A 16822-nucleotide genomic window follows, 5' to 3' on the forward strand; every position below is an offset into this window, starting at 1 on the left:
GGATGAAAGATTGTCTGATGCTGGTAAAGTCACAATGGCAGTAGTGGGATGCTATTGGACAGGTCTGGGGAAAAGGAAGAAAAGAAGAAAATAAATAGTACTCATGTTGATATGATGCTTGCACAAGAGATCCATTAAAATTATTTTTCGGCCATCCAAGCTTGATGTATGTTGTTGCAACTTGCTTTAAAATATATTCCTAAAGGGGCCGATGGGAGTAAAACAAAGACAATGTCATTTTCTAACCACTTCATAATGACAACTGAAATTCTATAATAAAATAAGAATATTTTAAATATATATATACCTCTATATACTGGTGACATACACAGTAATGCCCTGTAACAATTTTACTCGCCTTAGCATTTTCAATGAAAAAAGTTAGGATAAAATATTATTGGAATGTAAGAGCATTAATTTTTCTTCCCTACTGAATTTTGCCAAATGATTAATTACTTTGCATTATATAGTACTTTAGAACAAAAATTTATAGGAAAATCAGGTATACTGACAGTGACAATCATTCACAAATACACACAAATGCACGTATTTTCTGAAAATGAATATCTAATATTTGTGACTGTTGAATTCAATTATGCTTTGTTTCCCTAACCAATACTCTAGCGTTGTTGCAATGGAAACACACAGAAAATCTATGTGCAATGATATGGTACTTTAAAGTCAACAACCCACACAGCTAACCATCCAATTAAATATCAGTTCCCATAAAAGAGATGCTCTTTCTCTCTTTAATATGGTTCTTAGAATCGTGTGAAAGGAATGCAAGAACCGAAATTACAGTAAAATTCTTCACTTTAGCTAAAAGTGAGGTATCTGACACGATACACTGTTCAACAGTACAAATATGTACAAAAAGTGTATTTCACTTTTAGAGAAGTTTTATATTGCATTGACTATGTTAGGGAAAAAAAGAAATGTGTCTTTTCCCAGAAGATAAAATTGAGCCATAACTGTAATGACTCATTTCTTTGCACGTCTTTTCTAAGGGTTTAAACAACGTGAAACCAGGAATAGTCAAAACAGCATTGCTTTTCTTTCTTCTATGGATTACTTCCTATGGATTTATGATATGAAAAACTTAGATGGCATTAACAAACAGATTTCATGACATGAAAATTCGGTCTTGGGTAATTTCAAACAGGTGGGTCAACAGAACCAACACATCATAAATAATAGTGATAACACAGGAGAAAAAAAAACTTTTAAAATGACTGAAGAAAAATAAATAATGCAAAAGGTGAAAGAAATGCACTGTGATAAGAAATTTGGGAATGAAAAACTCAGCAGTAATATTTAATCCTAACGATATTCAAAATATTATTGTATCAGGTCAGATGAGGCCAGCAGGGCCACTTCGGTTTACAGGGCATTGAGCTTAAACACTGATCAGCTGACATGTCTTCACGTCTGTCTGGATTACCTCTTTGCCCTCCTCTATCCCCTCGGTCCCAATTATAGACAGGATTCTTACTCAATGTCCATCTTCTTGTTAATTAAGGAAGTGAACTGAATTCACCATGCCCTTTTGGATAGAAATAATGACTAAGAAACTTTACTGAAATTATCTCAACCCTTTTAATATCTCTGTGATCCCACCACCCAGGTTAAGTCCTTTGTGAACACTGAGCCCTCTAATTCTTGGAGAGAAAGCTTAAACTTCAACGATTTGCCCATGTATAGTCCCTTCAGTTATGAACTATGTAAGCTTAATTAACACTTTCAAGCCAGAACAAGTGGTAGGCTGTATTAAATTTCTTCTTCAAATAAGTGTCCTCAAGGCTGCGTAGGAAATCAGGACAAAAATTGTAACAATGTAGAAGAGAGAACGGAAACAATAGAGCGTTGGATGCATATGGCAGATAATGAGCAAACAGTTTATCTTCTGAAAATTAGCAGAAATTATATCCTTTTACATTGAAGACATTGTAGTTCTCCATGCGGTCCAGTAATTTATCTAGAGGATAAAGAGCTCGGCTGGCGGCATGCCACGGAAGAAACTCCTTCTCCTCGGACAAGTATCTGATAATCTCCAGGGGGATATTCTGAGGCAAATGGCCAGCCCTGCACGGGAAAAACAAACGTTAATGTTAACTGTTGCACGTAAGGAACATGACAGCAAAAAGGGACATTCAACTTCTGCAACTAAGAGCAAGCAAGATTCATCACAAAATTCATGACAATCTAGAAGAGTATATTCAGTGCTATAAAACGAAACTTAACTCAATTTTTAAATATAATGCTACTTAGGATACCTAATATATACAGAGTTAAAATTTGCATGAATACAAGACCATAAAAATGCATATTTTTAAAAGGCATAAATTATTAGACTATTATTATTATATTTGAAGGTATTTCAGGTATTTTCTTTCAGAGAAATACTTCTGAAGTAGCAATTAAATATAATTGAATATTAAGATATAATTTCAATTTCCAACCATATTCCTTTACATTTCATTGGGCTTGGTTTAATGAAATTTGACACGTGTGGCTTTCAAAGTGATGATCAAATTAACGGCAATTTGCAGCATTGAGTGCATTCATATAAGATCACAATATATGCATTTTTATAAAGCTTGTTTTTTTAAATTGCTGTCCTTAATGCCCGCGAAAAAATCATAGTTACATTTCACCATGGGGACTAACATATTTTTTAAAGTTGAATATAATTTTTAAAATATTCAAATATATATTACCTATGACTTAGAAGGCTATAGACTCAATAAGAAGCTAAACTTTTGTATTTCTCAACTGTGTCACATAATACAATGTAATAAATTAAAGAAAAAAGAGAATCTCTTTGAATTGTCAGATGAAAGATCATGAATAAAACAATTATTGGTGACGGCAAAAAAAAATTTATATTTTTATTGGAAAGTCAGATATACAAAGAGGATAGACAGAGAGAAAGATCTTCTGTCCACTGATTTTCACTCCCCAAATGGTCGCAATGATTAGAACTCATCTGATCTGAGGCCAGGAACCTGGAGCACCTTAAGGTCTCCCACAAGGATGCAGGCCTCCAAGGCTTTGGGCCATCCTGGTCTGCTTCCTCAGACCACAAAGGGGAACTGAATGGGAAGTAGGTCTACCAGGAAATGACCTGGCACCTATATAAGAGCCTGGCACATGCAAGGTGAGGATTTTGGCCATTAGGCTACTGCACTGGGCCCTCATTTTTTATTTCTCTATTTACATCAGATTATATCTAAAATCCTCATAAAATCAAAGTAACATTCAACGACTATTTATATAGAAAATTAACTAGCCTTCATGTATCTACTTTATAGTGGCACTATATATTTTGCTGTACTATTTTTACATTGATATTTGTTATGGTCTGAATCAAAATTCACACATTAGGACATAACATCCAATTTTACAATACTGAGAGTGGGTCTTTGGGCAACTAACCTCACAGGACTGCCTTCCCTTTTGCACAGTGCCATGCGATGCCCAGCAAGAAGATAACATGGCAAAACACAGAATCCTCTAGCACCATGATCATGGACTCCTCCACTTCCAGAACTATGAGTAAAAATTACTCTTGCTTATGAAGTACCCACCGTGAAGTGTTTTATTATAACACCCCAAACCGACCGACAAGAATTCACTGAACACAGACCCTTAACACTGGGAACAGTGAAATAAGAAACAAACCAAAGCTGATAACCTTCTTATCTGCATTTCATGTTATTGTGAAGCTCAGTTATTTTGTCACATCGCAAAATTAGATGGAAATTTTTATTTGTGCATAGGACATGATGGACAGAGGAAAAAGTAAAGTGTTTTCTCATTTTTACTTAAAGCAAGTTTGCCAAATTATTTAGGCCTTATTCAATGCGATAAGCGAAAATTACTCTGCAGATGAATATCAGCTAACAGCTGTGTTTATAATGTTCATAAAAAAACCCAATTCTAAAGATGGTGCTTCAGCTTTCTTTGAATTAAGACAAAAGGATCCATGTCACTATAATTTTTATTCAACCATGGTGTAAGTTCAACCGTAGTTAATATCTGATGTAAATAAGTATGATGAGATAAACCCACTTTCATGTAATTTCAAAATTCCCTCACATTTGTATGATTTACAGTACCTCAAGATCCGTTATACTTTTCTTTGCAGTTTTCATTTTCTACATCTTTGTCAAAATAGCATGAGATTAGTCTTCGGCAGCAACAATTACAGCAACTTTGGCAGCAACTTTGTCTTTTAGCTCATAACCCATCTGAATAATAGCTATATTTTCCTTTCAAGGGTTTGTTACTGACCAAAGAAAAAAATGCAAATCTCTAAAGTGAGTTATTCTTTTTGAAAGTCAGAGTTTCAGAGACAGAGAGAGGGGAAGGAGAGACAAAGAGAAAGAGACCTTTCATCCATTGGTTTACTTGCTAAGGGGCTGCAATGGCCAGGCCAAAGCCAAGAGACAGAAGCTTCTTCCAAATGGGCCAGGTGGGTGCAAGTGTCCCAAGCACTTGGATCATGTTCCACTGCTGTTCCCTGAGCATTAGCAGGGAGCTGGAGACAAGCAGAGCATCTGGGACATGAACTACCACGCATATGGGATGCTGGGTTGCAGGCAGTTGCTTGAGCTGATATGCCACACTGTGGCCCCAGAACGTAATTTTTCTTAAATAAAATAATGATATAGGCTTCTTCTTAAAAGAAATCTATGCTATGTTTTTTTTTTACTTTGTCTCAGCTAAATGTTTAATTCTAAATATCATTTAGCATAGTGATAATACTCAGCTCTTTAACATTCTATGGGTTATATTCATGTTAAATAGTTATTTAGAATATTTTTATTAGGTGGAAGAAACAGCAAAAGAACATAGTTTTAGATAAAGAACCTTTAGCAAGTGGCTAATCTATTGCCGGTCTTCAGATAAGTTTGAAAAATGCATCTATTTTTTCATAGATTTAAACATGACAACCGTGTGTCAAACATAATTTATTGTTTGACTTTTTTCTCTATTCAGGATGCATAGTACTTAATGACTTAGGCTTTCAGAGCAATCTGATGGCAAGCTAAAAAAAAAAAAAAAACAACAGTCTCCACAACTAACACTGCCAGCACAATTAGGTAAACAATTCATCTCTCTCCAGCCCGTATATTTCTTGTCTAGGAAATAAGGCCGAGCCAGAAGACATTCTTTGTAGCTTCAAAAAGCATTTACTCTAAACTATATATCTAAAATTGAAATCTTCTGAAAAATAATTACAATAATATAAATATAATTTACTTGTCTAAAAACCTGAAAAATACATTATAGTCTTCATTCTTCAATTGCTTAGTATTTACAAGTTGAAGAGAAAGAACACGATACAGGTTTCATAAGACATCTGCTGTGCTTTAAAGAGCAAAAAAACCAAGCAAATCAATCCTGACCAGCGTTTCAAGTCATAATAAGGCAAGTAAGGAATAGAACTTCATTCAATAGGATGGGCATTCAGACTAGGAGCTAAGCTACCTGTTGGGGTTCCTTCTTTGTACCTCAGAGTGCCTGGATGTGACACTAAGCACGTGCCACTGATTCCAGTGTCCTGCGACTGCAGACCCTGGGAAGCAGCACTGACTGTTCAGGTACTTGGATTCCTGCCACTGATTCGTGAAATGGCAGCTGTGTTCTGATTTCTTAGCCCAAACCCACTGCAGGCATTGGGGCATGATCCACTGGACTGGAGTGCTTCTTTGTTCTCATTCTCTTTCTCTTTTTCCTTCTCTCTCTCCATCCCTCTATTTCTCTTCCTTTTTTTTCACTCCCTTCTACCCTCTCAAAGGAAAATTCAAAACCAAGTGAAAAACTAGCCAAGATAAATGATTACAACCTGTAAAAAAATGAAAGCATTGTTCAAATTGTTGTTTTGAGTCCTAATGGTACCAAAATTCACAGTCCACTACCAGTTATAGAATAGACCATCACTCTCTTCCTTCTGGTAGGTAAGCACGGACAAAAGATCAAGATCTGACATTGTTCATTCATAGACGCCTCCCATTAGCAACTCCAAATGCATTTTTACCCTGAAATCAACCTTCTAGAAGACCTTAGAAGTCTTGCATAAGAAATGTCAAAAATACAGCTGGCCTCCTGAATGAATGACCAAATATCAGTTCTATATCCAGTCATGTATTTCAGCAAGAAAAAAATTCCTGTTGTATTTCATTTTAATACATGCTTGAGTCTATTTTTTAAAGCAGTTGGCTTTTTCTAATGCCATCCTCAAATACAACAAGAAACAGATTGCACTCAAGTCACACTAATTTCATTTTGCTACCAATATTTGCAATTACATACTATATAATCCAATATACTTTCATTTAAGCCTACAAGATTAAAATGTATAGCTATACTTAATTGGACAAGGGCATGATAATCAACCTTATTACAAAATTGAGAACTGGTACAGAAAATATTAGTGAATTTGCTACCTAGCTTAGATGTGTGTTTGTGTAATTGGTTGGTAATGATATCTGTGATTACTACTCTTGATAATGTAATCAATATAGAGGAACTGCTTGCAATCCAGTGAATGGAACACTACATTAGCAGAAAGTAATCAGCCCAGTGGGGAGCCCACTTAGGGCCTGATGCTGAAATGCAGTTTCCCTAAATTCGCATCATCACAAGGAAATGTTGCTTAGAAAATGGCAAAAAAAATGAGCAAATGTAAAGAATATCTCATGTGTAATTAACTGTGCCTTATTAATGTTTGGGGAAGAACTGTAAATGGAAGGTCTTTCCTACTGTTAGGGTGGAGATCTGAGTAAGAAATGATTTAAGAATAAAATGAGTAAGACAGCACATGAATAAATATTAAATAAACAGGTAAGATTGCTCTATGCATTTATATAGCTGATCCTACCATCCCTGCCTCTTCAGCATACAGCCTTCCCATTTTCCCGTTCCTTCTCCAATTCACCTGAATGAACTATAGCTTCTGACACACAAAAGTATTTTTACAAGAAAAAAAATCAACCCAGACTATATTAGCTGATGCTGAAATGCTCTGATCTTAGACTTTTTCTCCACCTAAGATCCAGAAAAGGTTTTTGAATCCATATTGAATTCCTGTGAATATTACATCTTGAACCTACTGTTATAAACAGATTGTATGTTAGCATTTCACTGAGATATCTTTAAAAACAACTGATTACTGCATGCTTTAAACAGGAATGTGAAGAAGCACAATCCTCAGATTTTTTAGTCTAGCCCATACGTCATATCAACCATACTCTGGCTCTCACTAATTAAATATGCATTTAAAGCCAAAACACAGGCTACGGTATATCTCACGATATATGCAGCACACACCATCATTGTCCCATAGGACACAGGCTTAAAAGCACTTGCTGTAATGCTTAATTAAAAAGTTTACTAGATTGATTTAGTTTAGTTTATTACTCATTATTTAAAAGACTTTAATGTGATATTTTGGGGAAGGTTCTATGGCAAAGATTAGAAACTAACAATTGTCCTTGGAGTACCATAGAATAGAAAAGAAAAACACATGAACATATCAGATTACTAGAGGAAAACATAGAGAAATGGGCATAGGAAATAATAAACTCCAGAAGGACAGAAAAAAAGTAAAAATAGACAAAATTGCATATACATATAGATACACACATCAAATATAAATAAGCAACATATATTTCTCTATATAGAAGCCTGAAGCTCAACCTGGGTCTCCCATGGGATGGCAAGAACCTGGGTACTTGAGGCATCACCTGCTACCTTCCAGGATATGCATTAGAACCAAGTTGGATCCGGCACTGGGCAGGTACTGCTATATGGAATGGCACATCCCAAGAGCTATCTTAATGTTTTCCATCATATTCCCCATCCCAGCTCTTTGGTCTTAACTCTTTCCACGTGTGGTTGGCTTGGTATGGTGAACACAACATGTGCCTGCACTCATCGGTCAGAGTAGACCCACTGACAGTTTAGAAGTAACACTCGAGTATAGTTTGTAGATTACCACAGATTAGATAATACCCCTCCCACTTGAACGTCGCTTCCAACTGCAGCCACTTTTTAATACCACTCAGTGGTGATTCCAGGAACTCAGTATCTCTCTACTAGTCTGTTCAGGAGCTATTTGTAAAACATGCTTTACTTCTCAATCATGTTGTCTTTTCCTTCCAGCTACTTAGCTGGGCACTTTGTGCTAGGATAATATTCCTCACTGAAGATGCTACTTGAAGAACAGCTGTATCCCTCTTGGTCCAGTCTTTACTGAACTTGAGTCATTCTGATTTTGATTCTTTCTCAGCTTTTTTCGAATGTTAATCCTTCAGCAATTCTTTGCAATGCTTGAACTGAAACTGAAATGCCTTAACTATCAGCATACCCCCAAGACTACTGTTCTTTTTTAACTGTTAAAATGAGTCATAGCACAAAACAATTCACTAATAGATCATTTCTGCAATGAATGCATTTTAACAGAATAAATATTTTAAGTACAGGAAACTGTATAATCAAATTTGGGTTAATTGGCAAAGTTATCCAGATTTAAATATAAAGTGGCCTGAATTTAATATGGTAAATTTATCCAGTAACATGATTTTCATATAAAATACAATTGTTACACTAGTACAGAGTTCTGCTCATTTGGCAGTGAAGTCTTCTAACGATCTAAAGAGCCGCATGGGAGCAAAAGGAGTGAAAAAATTCCAGTAGGATTTTTCAGAGGTTGAGTTTACTGCCATCAAGATATCAAATCATTAACCTATAGGTCCATAAATCAGTGAAGCTTTCACATTCCATACTGCTGCTCCGCACAGAAGCATGTAAACCTCAAGAAATCTGAAAACAGAAAAAAGCTCTGCACTCAAAGGAAACCACTCAAAAACAACAAGGTTTCTCTCTGCCAATCCAATGTAAAAGTTTTGCTTTTTATATTTTATATAGTTTTTATTGCATGTCACATAAAAGAATATGGACTTAATATAATAACTGCTTATAATTAAAATTCTTCATGATTACATTGGCATTTATTTTAATACAACTTGGCCGGGAAGATTTGGGTTGTTATACAGTTGTTGAACAGCTTTCCTTTCATAGCAGGGTTAGAAAATTGTCAGACACAATGCTTTAAACATGTTCCAAATTGTTTCCCTTTTCTGGAATATCTGTATTAGATATATCAAACTAAAGATTTTAGAACATTTTGATTAGTAAACATTTTTAGTCACTGGCAAACAGTAAATATTCCAGTCAAAGAAAAGATGACTCTATGAAGATGAGAGAACCACTGAGGTGGCCAACACTGATTCAGTTCTCCCTGTGTGTCCATCGCTATCAATCTAATGTTTTACATGCATATTACTCGGTCACAATGTACTCTTCTGAAGTTGACCATGTTAGTATTTCTATTTTACAATCATAACTGAGGTTCAAAAATTATTCTTAGCCTCCCTAGGCTCATTTTGCAAATAAGACTGATACTGGGATCTGAGCCCACTTTCTGTACACTAAGCCCAGGATTTTTTTTTTTTTTTAATGTGACACAGTTTCATAGGTTCTGGGACTCCCCCAGCCACTCCCCATATCCTTCCCCCGTGGTGGATTCCTCCACCTTTTTGCTGTATTACATTTCAAATTCAGTCTAGATTCTTTTATTGCAAGAGTATACCAAGCACAGAGTCCAGTATCTTATTGTCCTGGTAAATTCAACAGTTTCTTGGAGAGACCATCTCTGGTCTGAAGGCAGAGCTGGCAGAATATCATCCCAATCAAATTAAAGCCACAACATAGCATCAACGACAATTTTCAACATTATGGAATTAATTGACATGTATTGAGTAACCAATATATTTAAAAAAAACATGAAATGCAGCCCTTTGTAGCCCAGGATTTTCTTACCAGTATTCTAATGAGTCCTAGCAAAATTTTTGCATTCCCCTTCATCTGTTTTAGAAAAAGTAAGATAAAGAGCAGGTTGTATGGAACAGGAAGTGTGAGCAATCCATGGAGGCCTTAAGAAGAAAAGAGACTATGAGGGGGTGCCCAGCGCGATAACCCAGCATCTACAGTCCTCACCTTGAACGCGCCAGGATGCCAGTTCTAATCCTGGGAGCTCCACTTCCCATCCAGCTCCCTGCTTGTGGCCTGGGAAAGCAGTCGAGGACGGCCCAACACCTTGGGACCTTGCGCCCATGTGGGAGACCTGGAGGAGGTTCCTGGCTCCTGGCTTTGGTTTGGCGCAGCACCGGCTGTTACAGTCACTTGGGGAGTGAATCATCGGACAGAAGATCTTCCTCTCTGTCTCTCCTTCTCTCTGTATATCTGACTTTACAATAAGAATAAGTAAATCTTTAAGGAAGAGAGAGAGACTGTGGGGATGTAGGCAGTGATTTGATCCATGGCTGTGACTTTGAAATTCGGTATTAATGGTTTAATCCTCATTAATCATTTTTCCCCACTTATGTCAAAGTCATTTAACTGCAACAGCTATAGATTCCATAAAAAAAGAAAGCTTTCATGTGTCCATAGAGTGCCAACTCTATGTAATTATTCCAACAATTTTCAACTATATTCTATCATGCATCTAGATTCAATTACCAATTCACTGGCAGAGGACATAAAACTGCAATCCACAACAGTGAAGACTTGGAAACAACTCAGAAGTACCCTGGGGTATATCTCCTCAATGGATTATTACATAGCCATAAAAAAGAACCAAATTGTACTATTTATTAAAAAGAAAAAAGATCCCTACTGGAAACTATTATGCTGAATGAGATAAGCCAGTCCCCAAAAGACAAATATTTTATGTTCTCTTTGAAATAAGAAAATCTTTGAGGCCAGCACAATGATTCAACTGGCTAATACTCTACCTATAATCGCCAGGATCCCATACGGGTGCTATTTTGTGTCCTGGCTGATCCACTTCCCCTCTAATTCTCTGCTTGTGGCCTAAGAAAGTAGTGAATGATGGCCCAAAATCTTGGGACCCTGCACCCACATAAGAGACTGGGAAGAGGCGTCTGGCTCCTGGTTTTGTGTTGGTTCAGTTTTAGCCACTGCAGACATTTGAGGGGTAAGCTAGTGGATGGAAGATCTTTCTCTACATCTCTCTCATTCTCTCTGTAATATTAGGCTTTCCAATAAAAAGAAATAAATCTCTCCAAAAAATACAACCTTCATGCAAAATGTAAAATAAGTAGATGTACAGGTGAATAATTATATACATATATTCTCATAGATTAACTGTATAATGGAGACCAGCATACTCAGAAGTAAAGATATGTTGCAGTAGGCATCTCTGCTCCCAATAAAAGGAGGACTACAGATGAATCAGTTAAATATACCTTGACAATATTAATTTTCTACCTCTGTCCACACTTACAATAGATGAAATAATAAGTAGAAGGATATTAACCTTTTAACTGTTAGTGAAGAACTGCATTACTGTGATAATATGAGGGAAGTGATGAAAGAGAAGAGGAACATAAGAAGGGAGGATGGGCAGGGAAGGGTAAGAGTCTCTATAAAACTTGATCATGTAAAATAAAAACAACAATGAAGTTAATATACGTATATGTGTGCGTGTGTATATGTATGTGTGTGTGTGTATCATGTAAAACCCACAGAAAGACCTCACAACACCCCCTCCATAAAAAGTACACAATGGGGATGAAGTTAGGAAAATCCACACTGTTGGAAGTGTATAGGACAAACAGGCTTATTCACCAAATGATTTGGATATAAATTTTAAAAAGGAATAATTAATATTTTCAAACATTTTTGGAAACACATGTTAATGAATCCCACAGCAATAATATCTCTGGACCCCAATTCAAATTATAAAACAAACAAAAGGATTTCATTTCTGAGACCACTGGAAGGATGGATACTTGCTGAATATTTATTGTTTCTGAGAAAACATTAAATTTTTCACTAGTTAGCTTAAAAAATATCTTTAGAGGTATGCATTAATATCATTGTAATAAATTGATTCTGTGTCTAGAATTTACTTTAAAATAATATGAAAAGCTCGATGTGTATTTGGTTAGAGAATATGTTCAGTGGGACAGGCAATCGTGGGTTTCCTTTTTTCTTTCACACTGTGTCCTCTCTCTCTTTCCATTTTTCCCATCACGTGTGTCTGCATTCTCACAAGGTCTTCACCACAAGCCATGAAGATGCTGGCATCATGTTCTTCAACTCCCCAGCCTCCAGAACCATGAGACAAAACAAATTTCTTTTCTTTGTAACAAGTATTCCCTTATAGCAACAGAAAACAGGCTCAGACAGGCTGGGGATATTGGTGAAAGAGGACTGCTTGTGGGTTATCAATTCTTATTTAAGAAGAAATAGCAAATTTGGAAACAATGAATTCACCCAATTTTTCCTAAACCTCGATCCTTCCCACCCTGATCAAACATGTACTCATTATTAAAAAAAAAAAAATTAAAAAACACATTATGGAAGTAGAAAAAAAAGCACCAGAAAATGAAAAACAAACAAAAAATTGAGGAAATACAGACTTCATTACACTGTTCGGTCACATTTCGTGCACATTCAACTCAAGTACGGCAACTACAACTCCGAAGCCATGTGTTCTGTGTCTGTTATTCTGACCTTGATTTGTTCCCTCTGTCAAGCTGGTAAACTCATGTATGGATCTCGGCACATTCATTTTTCCCTTAGGGACAAAGTACCAAATGGTAGTGTAATTGCCAAGGGAAAATTATTACTCCGTTTTGAATTATTTCCAACATAAATCCCAAACCAGACAACAGGCTGTGTCACAAAATGACAGGGTTGCTGTACAGTGATGACAATCCTACCTCCAAGTGCCCCATAAATCCATGAGTATCACAACCCTCCAAAGTCATTCTGAATCATGGGTTTAAATCAGATGGAGGAAGCCACGCAGACAGCATGTTGGTCAACATTGTGAAAACAATGAAAATGAGATTTACTCAGCCATCAGTTAGAGAAACATCCCATCATCTGTCTTACAGAGATTGAATGACATTGGAAAAACGTTTTGCTTTTTGCTAAGCATCTGAATATTCTATCAAAGGAAAAAAAGATTTTTTCTTCAATTCTAGTAACAATAATAATCAATAATCAATGCTTTTTCTTAAATTCAAAGATAGTTGCTATTAACTAACAGACAAAAATGTCAAAGAAATCATTTCAAACAAACTGAATAATGGAAGAGATAGAAACACCCACAATTTATTTTTTTCCTTTTCTAAGAAAAACATTCATCTTTACTTGGAGAAAAAAAAAACACATCATCAAATTCTTTGTGATATAAGGTGGTATTTCCAGCCTTTCCAAACATTAAGTTCTATTTCAAATTAAAATTAAAAGCCACTCAGTTCCATTGAATAGGAAATGTGGAAAGTAAGAATACCTTTTATTACCAGTGGCTTCAATGTCTAATTCACCGTCCTGGAAAAGGATTGCTTTCTCCAAAGAGATGCCTGCACTCACTTGAAACCATCCCTAGTGAGTGACTTACGTGGCTCATTACTTCAGGGAAGAAATGTTAGCTTAATTTTGGGTATTTTTTTCTTTTCTTCATGAGTGGACTAAATGCAAATCCAAAGAAATACAAAACAAAGCTAAACAACTTCTCTGGGCCATAAGGGTAAGTGACTGTGTCAAAATGATACCAGCAAAAGATTTGAGAATTTGTTTCTGCAGTCTTAGCTCTATGTCTAAAACATGTCAATTCTTAAAATTGAGATTCTGTTGAAATCAACTAATAACTAGATAATTACTGATACTTTCTGTCCTCTAATTCAGTAACTTGAAAACAACTTAGATATCATCTTCTCCCACAGGAAAGAGCATGCTGTTTTTTCCTTTTTTTCAGATTTTTTTTTTTATTTTAAAGACTTCTTTTCAATGGAAAGGAGATTTATACAAGAGGAAGATACATAGAGGAAGTTCCTCCATCTGCTAGCTCACTCCCCGGGTGGCCACAATGTCTGAAACTGAGCCAATCCAAAGCCAGGGGATCTGAACAACTTCCATGTCTCCTATGTGGGAGGCTCCCAAAGCTTTGGGCCATCCTCCACTGCTTTCCCAGGCTATCACCTGGGAGCTGGATTGGAATGGATAAGTTTGGACATGAGCTGGCCACCACATGAATGCCAACACTTGTAGGCAGAGGATTATCCAATGAAGCTGTTGCACAGTCCCCTAGATTCACTACTTATATAGAAGCATTTAATTCTGGGTCCCCATCTCAAATATAGGCTAATTTTCCCTTAGCTTTCTTTAAAACAGATAATGTTTGAATACAATTTAAGAAAAGTAATGATAATGATGTTCTAACTCCTTAATGATGATTAACAATTACAGGACAGTAATGGTATAGATTTACCATGTTTTAACGGTGGCACGTAAATTTTAATAACAATCTCACGGTTAAGTCCTTGCTTACTGTCTGAAAATTTACTCCTAATTACCACTAGCAAAAAGTAATTTTCTAAAATGAAGCATCAATGAAATTACAAAACAATAATAAAACTGTTAATTCAGAATAGGACATATATTAATATATATTAATCTGGTAATTCCAGATTACCATTGTAAAAATACTTTTTACAAGAACTGTATTAACCAAAAATACTTATTTTGCTATAAGTATCACATATAATTGAATGAGATTGAGTATAAGGAGACATCATATTAAAAAATAATTTCTTCATGGTAAGAGAACCCCTGGGGTAAGAAAATAGTGGAAGCTGGGTGGGTGTTTGGTGCAGCAATTAAATCGCTTCTTGGCTTGTCCGCATCTTAGACCACAATGCCTGGTTTCAGTCCTACCTGCTCCATTTCCGACTGAGAATTCTGGCAGTCTGCAGCGTGAGAGGGAGCAATGAGGGATTGGGAACTTGGGTCTCTGCTGACAATACAGGCACTGGGGGACTGGACCAGCACACGGCAGTGCTCTCTCTGATTTGTTCTCTTGCTTTCCCTGTCTTTCAAATAAGCACAAGTTGTTTAAGGCCATGGGATATTAATTTATTAAGTGTCCTCATCAATATTATGTCATGCACAATAATGGTATATCAATTTTCATTCGAACCATATGTTTTGAACCAAATGTCTTTATGTATTTATTTGTTTGAAAGGCAGAGTAACAGGGAAAGGAGGAGAGACAAGGAGAGACCTATATCCATTGGTTCCTTCCCAAAATGACTGCAACATCCAGGACCAGAAAAGGTTTAAGTCGGGCTGGAGCTGCCTTCGAGTCTCCCACATGGGCTAAGGGACCCATACAGTTGGGACTTCCTAAGCTATTTTGCTAGGCTAATAGGAATCTAAATTGGAAATGGAGCAGCCGAGACTAGAATTGGGGCCCATATGGTATGCCTGCATCACAGTCGGAGGCATAGACTGATATGCCACAGTACAGGCTCCTCCAAAACTTATAAAAGAATGTTTTGGATTGAAAGTGAGAACAGAACAGTGGTAAGCTGAGGCCAGGAGGGATAAGGAAAAGCTTGCAGCTATTATTTGTAGTTAGCAGCTAGTTTTAGTGTGCTATTAAACAGTAATGTGACTATTAATACAACGATGTACTATATCCCTAAAAATAAACACTCCTTCACCATAAAGAGATGACAAGGGAATAGGTAAATTTACCCAAATCTGAATATGATACACTATATATCTACGTATATGCATCGAGGCAATGCACTCCATAAAAATACATAATTTTATGTATCAGCTAAAAATTGAAAATAAAAGATAAAATGACAAATAACAAATAATTTTTGCTATGGAATTATCAATTTCTTAATCTACATCCTCTGAGCTCCTATTAAATAAGATAAGAAAACCAGTACACTTTATGTTACAATTGTGTTGTTTTTGTGACTCCAATGATACCTTCTTTTAGTTCTCCAGGTTTTTGCATGGCGTTTATGTAGATATGTAAAGAGGAGAGTCCCAACCTGTAGAATTGGATTGTGGCTAAACAGCAATTGAGGTAAGAGATGATAACATGGGCATTTTACATTTAGGGTTGTTATTCCAGGCCTGGTTCTAATCAAATCAGTGATTCCATCTGCTGAGGGGCATATTTCTGCCCCCTAGTCCCATTTCAGAATATGCTGGAGAGCTGCGAGATTCACAGTTCAGCTCTGTATATTGCAGCTTCTCGTCGTGGTGATTGAACATTTAATTGTTTCTTCCAGCTGTCACAATTAATGGTTGCCAAGCCGATTGCCATATATATTTCTTCCCCAGCCCACCACTTCTCCCTGCATCCTGTACAAACTGGTGGTTTGCTTGTCTTTTCTAAATCTGTTTCTTACTCTGCCATGTGGAGGCAGATTCATCCTGACTCCAAATTTCATAATTCTAAATAAGGCAGCACTTTTCAGGAACAGTATTCTCTATGCTGCTAAATTTCTGTGTTTCCCTGAGGATCTATCAATGCTTTCATCTGCCCTCAGAATTCTCCTATTTTTTTTTTTTTGTTTTAAAAATGTATTTGAGAGGCAGACGGACAGATGACAGCAAGCCTGACAGAACTCCCTCTGCAATGCCTGCAACCGTGGCATATTCCTGGCTGAGGCCAGGATCTGAAACTTCATTCAGGTCTCCCACAGGGCTGGCAGGAACCCATATGTGAGTCATCAGCTGTTGTCTCACAGAGTCCACATCACCAGCAACTAGAATCAGGAGCCTGACCTTGGAAGCAAACCCATGCCTTCCAACATGAGCCACAGACATCATAACTATTAAGGCAAATGCCTGTTCCTCTTCTGGGTTACAGTTCATAATTCAAAATGTTTATTAGCTAGTTTATTTTTTGAAT

At 36.5% G+C, this 16822-nt stretch overlaps 1 protein-coding gene across 1 annotated transcript in view; it reads right to left on the bottom strand.

The window, feature by feature from the left end:
- The window catches only part of TRHDE (thyrotropin releasing hormone degrading enzyme), a 363319-nt gene that overhangs the window by 37664 nt on the left and 308833 nt on the right, over positions 1-16822 (bottom strand). The window contains exons 13-14 of the mRNA XM_040990020.1: positions 1935-2082; positions 102-199 (exon numbers count right to left, since the gene is read on the bottom strand). Coding sequence (XP_040845954.1) covers positions 102-199; positions 1935-2082 — 246 coding nt within the window. The remainder of the gene's footprint in view (positions 1-101; positions 200-1934; positions 2083-16822) is intronic.

The sequence above is a fragment of the Ochotona curzoniae genome, unplaced genomic scaffold (genome assembly GCF_017591425.1).
Source record: "Ochotona curzoniae isolate NIBS_2020 unplaced genomic scaffold, NIBS_Ocur_1.0 contig_1014, whole genome shotgun sequence".
Taxonomy (NCBI): domain Eukaryota; kingdom Metazoa; phylum Chordata; class Mammalia; order Lagomorpha; family Ochotonidae; genus Ochotona; species Ochotona curzoniae.